General features: G+C 51.6%; 1 protein-coding gene across 1 annotated transcript; it reads right to left on the bottom strand.

Moving 5' to 3' along the window:
- Nucleotides 1-647: 647 nt before the first annotated feature.
- On the bottom strand, nucleotides 648-10,682 carry LOC119095248 (protoheme IX farnesyltransferase, mitochondrial). The gene is made up of 9 exons (XM_037218114.1): nucleotides 10,629-10,682; nucleotides 8,765-8,910; nucleotides 7,973-8,189; nucleotides 6,747-6,942; nucleotides 5,618-5,790; nucleotides 4,939-5,118; nucleotides 4,001-4,135; nucleotides 2,383-2,595; nucleotides 648-661 (listed from the first exon to the last, which is right to left on the bottom strand). Exons 2-9 carry the CDS (start codon nucleotides 8,897-8,899, stop codon nucleotides 648-650), a joined length of 1,263 nt encoding a protein of 420 aa, XP_037074009.1. The 5' UTR covers nucleotides 8,900-8,910; nucleotides 10,629-10,682.
- Between the last annotated feature and the right edge of the window lie 1,544 nt (nucleotides 10,683-12,226).

Below are 12,226 nucleotides of genomic sequence, written 5' to 3'. Positions count from 1 at the left end.
CGCCTGACGTCCTTGAGCGCGTCACTGACGCCAGCTGACGGACGCGGCGAGTATGCCCCTTTGTGGAACGCCGCAGGTAGACTCGCCAGTGACATCCGATACGCGATTTGGGATTAAATGTAAATCGGATTTCCCACTCAACACCCGGAAGTCCATTTTCTCCATGTTTCGCTATGGGGAAAACGATTGGTTCAATGATCAAAATTTCTGCAAAGTGGAGTATAATCACGGCTTCCCGCTTATGCTCCTCAACAATCTTTGCGCACGTATTTTTGTCAAACCAGCTTTATCCGCTACGGGCAATTGCTCACGAACAATTGTTGTTGCTAACGGAGAATTGTGGACGTACTTTATGCACACAAGCTTTGTGCATACGGGTTTTTGTGCATACGAACGTGGTACATACGTACCTTATGGCATGGGTACATTCGCTTATGAGCTTTCGCGTGCGTATTTCTTCCATGCAAAACTTATAAATTACGCACTCTATGCACGCGTGCATTTCCAGTTGTACTTATGTCCTAAAACCACAACCGCCGTACATTGCATATTAATGCACAGAAGTTAGCTTTTTCAAAAGTCATGCTGGAGTAAGCGCTGGCTATGGCTTCGTACGTTTAGCATGTGGGTTTTCAAAAGTGAACGCCTTAGAGCTCATCCACTGAAGGTGACGACGGGGGTAGAACGTGACGGTGGCCAGAATGCGAAACAACTGGACATTACAGAGTTCCGTTAAAGTACCCCACGGCTCGTTTCATCTTTACTCTATTGACTGCCGCCCTAAAGGGCTTCGATGAGCCTGCAGACATGCCCAGACGCGGTTCAGCAGCTCCCGCGAGCTGTCGACCCGGGGAACAACTCAATCAGCCGCTGGCAACAGCTGCCAGGTCGCAGGTACGCTGAGCGCCTCACGGTTCGTTTTCCGCTGGCGAAACTTGCTTCGCGAACCGAGCTGGTCCTTCAATGGCTCAGAACAAAACGAGCGTGAAGAAAAAAGACGCGGTTTGTAGACATCTATTCAAATCAAGCATCGCCGCCCGTCGGAACGTCACTGATGCTGAATGCACACGCCTTGATCTGCCCGTCAGCCCAAAACTACATTGCATGCGTCACGCACGCAGAAAGACAGACTCCTTGTCAAACTACATACAGGTACACCTTCCACATCCTTTGGCCTGTTCGCACTGCACCATCCAAATCATATGCAGTTTCGCGCACTGCAGCACTAAGGCAGCCCAGCAGGAGCTGCTCCCTGTACAAGGTCGTTGATGATAGCACGGCATCAAACGGAGCGCTACCGTTTCATGTACACGATCAAATCAACGGTTGACATTATTGTAAGTACCACCCTATTACCGATGCCAATCTGAGCAAGAATGGGCACAGCAAGCGCGCCATTCACCTGCTCGATCTGGCGTCTTGTCATTTGAATGTATGCACCACGCAGGTCGCGCCGAAATCGACTCGCACCTGACCGTAGCATACCACTGGGTTTCAGCGAGTCTTTACATTCACAGTTTCGTTTTTACAGTTGCAGTGAGTACATTCGCCAAACCACACAACTGATACCAAAATCTGATAAAGAAGGCCAGCATACCGCGTCAGAACTCAGCGGTTTCGCGCCTGGGTTTTGATAACTCGCAACAGAATTTCCAACAGAATCACCGTACGCAGAGGATCCTGTTACGTGAAACATGGCACATGCCAAACAACTGCTACTGTTTACAGCAGCGAGCAGAAACTGACGAGACGTCTCAGGACCGATTCACACTCCGCTAGGTTCTCTCAGGTCAATGACACGATACTGGCAATGTCCATGTCTAAACATGCGTGACCGAATGCAAGTCAAGTCAATCCAAAGGGCCATGCTCGTTTCATACAGAACCACTCGCATATTATGCATACACCCAAATCAAGGCGAAGGCGCGGGCGACTCCTACGAGGACCACCTTCTAACAGGGGCGGTGCTGCACAAACCGCGGGACGTCCGCCGTTCCAGGTGACCCACGGACGCCCGGACAACATCGCAACGTGCCTCGGCTGGCACCGCCCCAACGGCGGCGAGGCGGCGCGACACCACACTCGGAGCCTCCCACACATCGACCCGTCGCGGTCGTCATCAGAGGCACCGCACCGCACCGGGCTAACTCGGACTAGGCTCGGGCGCCGGACGCCCTCACGCGCCGGCGGGGACTGGGGCCGGCGCGGAGACGCTGTCCTCTCCGCCAGCCGGCTCGGGGACGCCGTCCTCTCCGCCAGCAAGCTCGGAGACGGTGCCCTCCCCGCCAGCCGGCGCGGCGGCGTCGCGCCCCGCTGCCGGAGCGTCCGACGCCGCCTCTGCGTTCCGCTCGGCCACGGCCAGCAGTCGGCCGAGGTGCCAGCCGCGCTCCAGCAGCGGCTCGCCGATGCACCAGTCCCGGAGAGAGCGATGCGCCGGCTCCGGTTCCGGCGCCGCCGCAGGAGCCGGAGCCGGCTCGCTCTGGTAGTGCGCCTTGGCCAGCAGCATGAGGATGATGCCGGCCGTGAGCTGGACGTAGCTGAAGCGCGTCAGACGCCGCGCCGACGCGCTCTCCTGGTTCCGGTAGAAGCGCCACGCTGCCGGCGAGGCGGACGCCGTGACAGGGCGGCGAACGGTAGAAGGCGGTGGAGAGGTGCAGGGTGTTGCGGTGCGGTGCAGCGGTGTTTTGACATCGGCGAGGGGACATGAAACACTGTCTCGACAGGCGAAGAAATTTGGGAGGCCATGGATAAATCAACCCTGAGCCATTTTCGGCCGGGCATCATGATGGGGGGGGGGGGGGAGGGGGGTGCGGACAAAAGTACGTATAGGAAAAGCACACGTGGCAATTGTTCGTAGGATAAAGTACGTATGCCTTATGTTCGTAAGATAAGGAACGTAGAGCATTAAGCTCGTCAAGGCAAAAATTCGTATTGACAAAAGTGCCTAGGGACAAAGACACATGGTAATTATGCGTACCCGAATGTTCGGGCGATATTTTTACTCACAGATAACGTTCGTCTCACACAAAAGAACGTAAGCAAACGTTCGTATTTCCATATCCGATGTAAGTACGCAAAGTTTGTACAAACATGTCGGTCAGGGATAAAGTTCGTTTTACGACAGTAGGCATTGAAAACTTCGTACGGAGATGCGTACTGAACGTTGGGATGCATAAATCCATGATTGGTGTCGGAACGCATAAATTCACTCTTGGTGCCAGGTACCGGATGAACGGCCACTTCGGGGGGGGGGGGGGGGGGGGGCGCCACAACTCGTCGACTGCGGAGAGGATCGGGTAGGAAGTGGCGGTGGACGCTGGTAATGGCACAGGTCGGGTCAGGTATTATGACTAACATAACTCTCTACAACATGAACTGAACGCCCAGAGACGTCACGCATATGAACTCGAATCAACTGGGGTTGTGCGGGGTGACCCTGTGATGGAGGGAACTGGGGTTAAAAAAAAAAACATGTCCACTGTAAATCACCGGCCGAGTTTGTTGTGCTCTCCCATTATCAATCACCCTGACGACGCCCCTGTTGAGGACCTCGCCTGACCCCCCTGAGCGCGTCACTGACGCCAGCTGACTTGTTTCAATACGAACGCTTTCCCGCGCGCACTTTATACCACACGACTATTTCCTTGCAAACTTACGCGTGCATGTTTTTGCGTATTTTCTTCTGCCAGACAAAGTTTACACCTCACACCTGCGCGCTTTTGTCCCAAAGCCCATGATGGAACAGCACATAATTCATATATTGGGCACACATGACTGCACTCATGTGGGCCACGTGCCAGAGTACTGCGGGTTATTAGCACAGCAACGTGCTATCTGTATCCAAACCACCGTCAATAATGACCAATACAAAGCTAAACAGCCCCCTCCCCCTCCCCGACTATGCCTGGTATTCTGGTTGGCATAATGACAGCAGTTGATCCAAGAGGAAGGTATGATTGATAATAGAACATTTTGGTGAGACCCCGGCCAACATACTCACAAAGATACACCAGGTAAGCATTCACTGGCAGTGAGTCGATGGCGTACATCCACGTGGTGACGTCACAGGCTGACGTCACTATCGGCAGGGCGGCCAGAGCCAGGCTGTACCGCAGCGCCACGCGGCGGGTCAAATCTGAAACAGAAGTACCACACCACACCGCGCTATACAGTGCTGCCCTCATCACAGCCATGGGGTTGCATGGTGGTCGCTGCCGACGGAGATGGGGATTCCAGATGTACACAGCCAAAGTCGAGATGCATTGTAATATCCTAAGCGCCAGCTTAGACCGACGTGTGCTGGACCTGAGCCCGCCGATGGTTAACAGCTGCCCATTGGTTTGCCTGGCCAAGATTCAAACCCGAGAAACACTGACGCACTCACTGCATTCTGCATCTGCGTCAACAGGCGCCCTTGACTCACAAAGGCAGTCACAATAGCCTTGAAACAACAGCCTTGCATCCCCCAAAATTGTAGAACTTGAAACCCAACGGTGTTTAATATCGATAAAGTACATGCCTTCAGCAAATCCAGTGTGAATAGTTTCTAATGTGTGTTAAGATAGTGCACAAAGTGTAGCAGAAGGCCTGCCATCCAACATGTGGCGGATCAGCTCTACAGCTCAGTGCCTACCTCAGAGAAGCCCTACATGAGTGGTGGACCTTACATATTGTGCACAAGTCCTCATCCGTACCCCTACCCCCCCCCCCCCCCAAGCCAACACAACTCGAAAGCCTGTCCTCGCAAGATAGCTTTCTCAACGCGGACCACTCATTCCCCACGACGACCAACTAGTATTGCATCATACACACCAGCTCATACGCCTTATTCTGTGACCTCACTACACCATCTCACCCTTATCCTCTCACCCACACAGTGACCCCATCCTGCGCGCACCATGACCACCGTGACCCCTCGTGACCCCAATGCCCTCTGACCTGGGTGAGTGACCGCCATGATGCGGTAGCCGGCGCGCGCGTAGTCCTTGCGCAGGTTCCACGAGAGGGCGTTGAAGTGCGGGAACTGCCAGGCGTAGAGGAGCGCCGCCAGTAGCCAGGCGCCGGGCGCGAGGGTGCCGGTGGCGGCGGCCCAGCCCATGAGGGGCGGCACACCACCCACTGCCGCAGGCGCAGACCCCCACCGTCACACAGCGCTGCCTTGTGGGTGGCGTCGCGCGGGGAGTGGCACCGAGGCCGACAGCGGCTGATTGCTAACGGTGCCATAGGGCGAGATTACACAGATTTCATCAGTGTCTTGAGCGACGGCGTTAACAGTACATGTGTCAAACGTAATAGCACCAAAGGCGATCAAGGGTGACAGTGTCACGAAGAAGAGCGTCAGTCGTGGCGACGAGTGTGTCTTGTCAGTGTCACGAAGAAGAGTGTCAGTCGTGTCAATAGTGACCACGTGCGACGTGCGGACGACTTCGGTCTCGCTAGTGCGGCAACAATCACCCAACAAATAACCATGACTAAACAGACCCAGCCACAGATTCCCCGCACCTCGCAACGGACACCACGCGATCAACCCGAGCACCAAGTCCCTCACCACGGCCTGCAGTCGTCCCCTCCAGCGCAACTCCAAACCATACACCGCCTGCACCAGGCCATCCCTCACCGACGGCGCCGACCCAAGTGTTGGCGATGGTGACCCGTTTGAGCGGCGTGTAGACGGCTGTGTACAGCAGGAAGTTGGCAGCGCCGAGCGCGGCCGCCAGCGGGCTGGCCAGGTACAGCAGGCCCACGCCGGAGCTGACGCACGCGCCGGCGAACGTGACCGCGTGCAGCGGACTGCCGGGGGACACGTGCTGGTCAGCTGACACAGGACAGACTGGTCAGCTGACACAGGACAGACCAGTCAACTGACATGGGGCAGACTAGTCAGCTGACACAGCACAGACCTGTCAGCTGACATGGGAGACCAGCCAGCTGACATTGGACAGTTCATTCAGCTGACATGGGACAGGTTGGTCAGCTGACATGGGGCAGGTTGGTCAGCTGACACATAAGAGGCTGGTCAGGTGGTGCAGGACAGACTAGTCAGCTGATGAGACAGACTGACCAGCTGACATGGGACAGACTGGCCAGCTGACATGGGGCAGACTGGTTAGACAACACATGGTTGGCTGGTGAGATGACATAGATTATATTGGTCAAACAACAAATGGTAGGCTGGTCACGTGAAAAATAGCACACTCAAGACAAACTGCCATGGGTCGGGCTGGTTGCATATCTGCCATCCAAAGGTAGAACCACATTTGTTCATTTCTGACCATTTTACGTTTTTTATGTCACCTGATTCATTTCCTCATGCTGAATTCAGATACCTAAGCCAATGGCTCAAATTTGCACATGTTTTTAGCTAAAAGAATGGACTAAAAGCTGGTGAAAATTTGAACTGATGGTTTTAATGACCAAATGCAGCATGAGCACACAAATCAGGGGACATCAAAAGCACAAAATGGCTGAGAATCAACATGTTGAGTTTTACCTTTACATGGCAGATGGATGGTAAGTGATGAGGCTGGTCGAACAACACAGATAGCACTAGTGGACCAACTGCCCTGACAAGACATGACATGAAATGACCTGATCCGACAGGGCATGACATGACCTGGTATGTCAAGAGCATGATCTAACTCAACAATGACCTGGTTTGCTCCAGGCACCGGCCGTGCCACCTCCACACTGACCCTAGCCTGACCCTGACTTGACCTGACCTGGCCGTGACCTGCGCGCGCCCTCACCTGACGTGGCGGCGGACCAGGGGCCGTGCGGCCGTTCGCGCCATCTGGCTGTCGTACGGCACCTCCAGCCACTGGTTGACGGCGTTGGCGGCCGCCGAGGTGAGCAGGGTGCCTCCGGTCACCAGCGCCAGGGTGGCGCCCGAGAAGACGCCCGGAGCCATGGCGTAGCCAGCCATGGATGTCACCACCACCAGCCCTGCAACACGGGGAGGGAGGGAGGGGGGGGGGGAGGCAGTCAGCAGGGTCACACGGCCACTGCACTCCAGGACAAGAAGCAGGATGATTGGACATTGATTGAACCAATGATGACACAGGGATGTTCTGATCAGCCGGCCAGCGTCATGCTGTTGGTAGGTTGTGGATGGTGAACACTACAAGCAACACTTCACTGAATGCACTGAGGGAGCGGAAAAAGAGGGGGGGGGGGGGGGGCGGAATGCAACATCTCTCGCCACAGGGTTTTGTTGGATGTCTCAAATTATTTTTCTGTGATTTGGGTTTTGCATATACAGACCCAAACAAGGACTGGGGAGCATAAGGGCCGAGGCCCGTCCAAAAAAGCGCGGAATTCCACCCCCATTCGTGAACAGCGCAGCCAGCAACCACCATCACGTCTGGCAACACAAACAGTGACAGAGCACATAATGCAGCCTTAGGGTTTCACCAGAACTGCAGTTAGAAAACACTGACGCGTAAAAACAAAAACAAAAAAGAAAACACCGGCCCGTATTCACAGAAAAGTGGGTACGGGTCGGCAAACCTAATGACCACCACCAGTCCTGGTACGTCTAAATCTGGGTACGATCCGTGTCCACAAAGCCGGAGCTCCACCACCCTTGACAGGTCCGAAACGGACGGACCAAGGACGTCACCTCTCGGCACCCGGAGAGCAGTCACAGTCATCTCAGAGGCAGAGATCCACCCACCGAGCGCAAGAAGCTTCACAACACCCGGCCGGCCGGCGCAAGCACCGGCGCACCGCCCGGCCGGCCGACAGATGGCGCGCCACTCACCGGCGCATCACCCGGCCGGCAGACAGATGGCGCGCCACTCACCGGCGCACCGCCCGGCCGGCAGACAGACAGATGGCGCGCCACTCACCGGCGCACCGCTCGGCCGGCCGACAGATGGCGCGCCAGTCACCGGCGCACCGCCCGGCCGGCCGACAGATGGCGCGCCAGTCACCGGCGCACCGCCTGGCCGGCCACAGATGGCGCGCCACTCACCGGTCAGCCGGACCTTGGAGAGCTCCATATACCAGCGCGGCAGCCGGCGCCAGTCCAGTGCTGTGCTGCGCCACTCCATGTCGCTTCCCTTGACCATGTCGGCGACAGGCCGACCCTTGCCCTCGGGCGCCGCCAGCGGGGCAAAGGTCGTGACTCGGGCCATCCGTCCGGCGCCAGCGGCGGCCCGGGCCGCGTGCGAAGGCAACAGGAGTAGCGCCTGGTGGCGGAGGGCGGAGAGCAGTCAGAGGCCATTGATAGCATGCTACTTGTGGTTTCAGTGGATTGGAGAACAAGAAGCTGTATATGGATGCATCAGAAGATAATCTGTAGAAAGGTGCACATGTCTAATTAGCGCCATCTAAGGTAATAAACTGCAATTAAGCATGCATGCAGTTTTGCTAAAAGCCACCAGCCAAAGACATAATCTCACACTTTTCTCACATAAAGCATAATCAAGAGCCACTTCAGAGCTACTTTGTTTCTTTCATTAATAACAAACTTGAAACAATGCGCATTGGAGTGACAAGGTAGCTAAGGATCCAATGACAATGCCAATGATGTTGGATATATAAATATAAAGGAAGCATACAGTAGACATGACATATTGCCTGTTTGATATGGGCACTGAAAGATAACCTGACAGTCTGGCTCCAGATAAGCTATACACAAATCACCAACTGGAGACATTACACAATGGCACAATGCTCCAAGCTACTCAAAACAAACACATGATAAAGACAAACACAAACATAAAGGTTCTAGTTCTGTTAAGCCCACAAGGCACAAACTGACCTTAGTGTGTTTTCCTTCATGGCTGAACAGCCTAACATAGTGATGAACAGAGCACTTGGTTCCAGACAAAATCAGCAACGAGGCTGGGTCTTTTCTGTAAAATGGACCCCTCAGGGCCAAGAGCCATGCAGACATTGTTCACATTCCTGGAAACCAGAGATAAAATTAAGAATGATCATCACTGATTGCATATGAAACTGAGTCATTTTCACATCAAACAACCACATTGCAGTGTAATCATGGCATAAAACAAAAAAATGGATGACTGACACTAATGCACCCAAGTGTGTTATGATGAGCGGATTCAGGGGTAGCAGAAATCATGGGGAATGAGTACAAAGCATGCACAAATACTGACAGTCTCTTCCAAAGATTGTTGACGCTGATGACCGTAGCCACCTTTATGGGCATAATGCTGCAGGTTGTATGTACAGAGTAACTGAAGGCAATGTCTCAAACAGGTTTGAAGTAAAAAGCTTGAAATGATTTCATGTCTGATTAACATGATATCTCATGGACAAACTGTAAAGGTGGTTGCAAAATATATAATTAGATGAAGCAGTGGCAGGTTCCACAAAGTGGATATGCAGGTAGCACTATTTCTATATCATCCAGTAAGCATCATGAGCATACCAATATGGCTACCACAAACTCAAGGCACTGAAAACCACAACTTACAACAAACATTTACATCCTAGTGATATGACATCATATTCGGCAAAACATTGCTCGCCGCAACACCTTGGTGCCTCTTTTCTTATCTGTGTGCACACCACACCTGGCTAACATACAATGAAAAGCTTGTCTGTTTACACATGACAAGGTCACCCCTGATCCATACCATTGATTAGTCATGCCAGGCTCCACTGGCAGGGAAATAACCATGTGAGTCACCTGGAATCCTATGGTTCTTAAAATACTGAGTTGTCAGGCATTTGAACTTGATCTCCCACTGCAGTTATTTTTTTTTAAAGTGCCCAAATGTCTGAGGCAGCAACAGCTCTTCAGCAAAACTCTAACCACCTCATCATAACATGAGACTTCAACTGAATGTTCACTGAATGTCTGAATCCAGTGACTGTCTATCAGGAGATGGGAGTCACCAAGTGCAAATAGACTGCTAAGAACTTTATGGAAATCATAACAATTACTTAGAATAGCAATTTTAATTGTCAAAGATCAAAAAGTAGTGCAAAATAAAGTCAATGACATGTGCTCTTCTTCCTGTGTTACAAGATTTGACTGCACACACAGCTAAGTTCATTATCTAATATATGCTAGATGCCTATGACATATTAAATCATTGCAGAGTTGAAAATAAATATATATGCACCATTTTATTGGATCTGACTTGCACTGCAAGCAACTGACCAAGAGCATGCGATCTGGAGTGAAAATGGGTCAGACAAAACCTGGTGATGCAATTGACTGCTGATGGGAAGACTGTTGATCAGCTTGGCTGTAATTACATGTGCTTCATTACAAGTAATGCCTTTCATGCTGCCACTGAATCTTATAGGCATTTAGTTATTCTGGCTTTGGTAAGTATGTCATAAATTCATGCACAACACAAACTGTTCTAATATAGGTCCACAGAACTTGTATGTTGAAAGGTACCACCCAGCAGGTGCAACAATGATCTACAGTTAAGCATGCAAAGACCCTACGTCTAAATATACCGAAGGCAAAAAGAATTCTACATGACCCATCTACATTTGCACCACTACCATGCCATCACATCAAGCTACCGCATTATTTTCTCAAGGGAACCACGTAAAAATAATTTCATTTTGAGTTACGTCATGCACACTGTGTACACAATTTTAGAAACAAATCCCACAATCGACAGATCCCATCAGCCCACCCTGTTTCGGCATCCTGGAATATTCTTGCTTCCGCAATTCACGCGCGTCCTCTATCTACCTCGTTTACAACAAATTACTAGTTACCAAACATTTGGCATCGAATAACAGCGCGGGGCGCCTTGCGCGAAGCAGTGCAGCGTTGGAAGTGAGCCACTAGAGTCATATTTGTCGCGTTGGTCAAGCTCGCATGAGATTCATAATCACATTCGGGAGCATATTCGGGATTCATCGGACTCCTCAGATTCGCTTGAAACTTTGAATACGACGCAGTTTAATCTTTTGAACACAATGAACACGAAATGTCGGACCTGTACGCCCTTTTACCAGAGATAAAGCAATATAAAAGATAACGATGAAAAGTGGACTGCTTAAACTATATCCAAAATCCCTGTGTTTTCCATCCGTGCTGGTAGATAACGACCTGATTATGATCAACACAAAATCTTGGACCGGTTCGCTATATCAGAAATGTAATAGCGCTCCTAATTTTATGGTTGTGGTGACGGTGCGGCGCTTACTGCATCTTGGCTGCCTTGACTCAGGTTCATATTCAATATTCAGGGGACTCATCAGATTGACTATAGATTTTGCCCACAGTTGCCGTTTAATCTTCGCACGTAATGAGCACAGAATCTCTGACCGGTACGGCTTTTTCCAGAGATACATAGGTATGATATCTGCACACCTCAATGATATCCATAACTCAAACGCATCCCTGCCCTTGGATCTAGCCCTTGGAATGTTTGGCCACTGCTATGTTAGTTATGCCATGTTGATGAGGCCTCCACCAATAACCTTACCATGTTGTCTGTCTCGTGATGTGGTTCATGAGTGTCACCATCTGCCAATGGTAGCCTGACCCTCTGACCTGTTATGCCACTGTGTCTTGAGTTTAAACTGTCACCAACCAATGGCCCCGCACGGTGGAATGCCATGTGGTGCAGGGCTATGAGCTCAAACTTTCCCCTACTGGTGACCATGCCCCATGACCTGTCCTGCTACTGTGCCATTGTATTTTGCAGTCCAAGAGTTCGATGTGTTCTCCACTAGTCACCTGGCCAGTGGCTTGTCTTTGACAGGACTGATTTTGCTATGTCTGATGAACTTGGCGTGTGATTTCTCTCCGTTGTAATGAACGCTGGTGATAACTCTAGTAATCACTAGCGTTTTATCAACCGTATCTAAACAATTTGTGTTAGATGTATGAACGGCCATGCCTCGAACTGTCCAGATCTTGAATTTGCGGTGTCAAGATTGTGCGGAATAAATGTTAAAGTCGTCAATTTTTGTCGAGTCGTCTTTTACGTGTCGATATTTCGCATACCACTGTGACATTATTTTGCGTGTCGATACTAAGCGCGTTGAAATTTTGTCCAACAGTCAGAAAGTCATTACAACCGACGTCGCAAAATCGATGTTAAGTATGAAGTTGAAGCTTCACGCTAAGTGGGCGAGGCATTGTTTGCTGTTTGCTGCCAGCTCCATATCTGGTGCCAACATAATGAATAATTCACACCCTGTTCAGCCCGACCCACTTCCTGCGCCTGCGTCACCACGCGTCCGCATCCATCCTCCGTTATTTACATCCGCCACCAGC

The sequence above is a fragment of the Pollicipes pollicipes genome, unplaced genomic scaffold (genome assembly GCF_011947565.3).
Source record: "Pollicipes pollicipes isolate AB1234 unplaced genomic scaffold, Ppol_2.1 Scaffold_4219;HRSCAF=4965_pilon_pilon_pilon, whole genome shotgun sequence".
In the NCBI taxonomy this organism is placed as follows: domain Eukaryota; kingdom Metazoa; phylum Arthropoda; class Thecostraca; order Pollicipedomorpha; family Pollicipedidae; genus Pollicipes; species Pollicipes pollicipes.
This window is presented reverse-complemented; position numbering and strand designations above follow the sequence as displayed.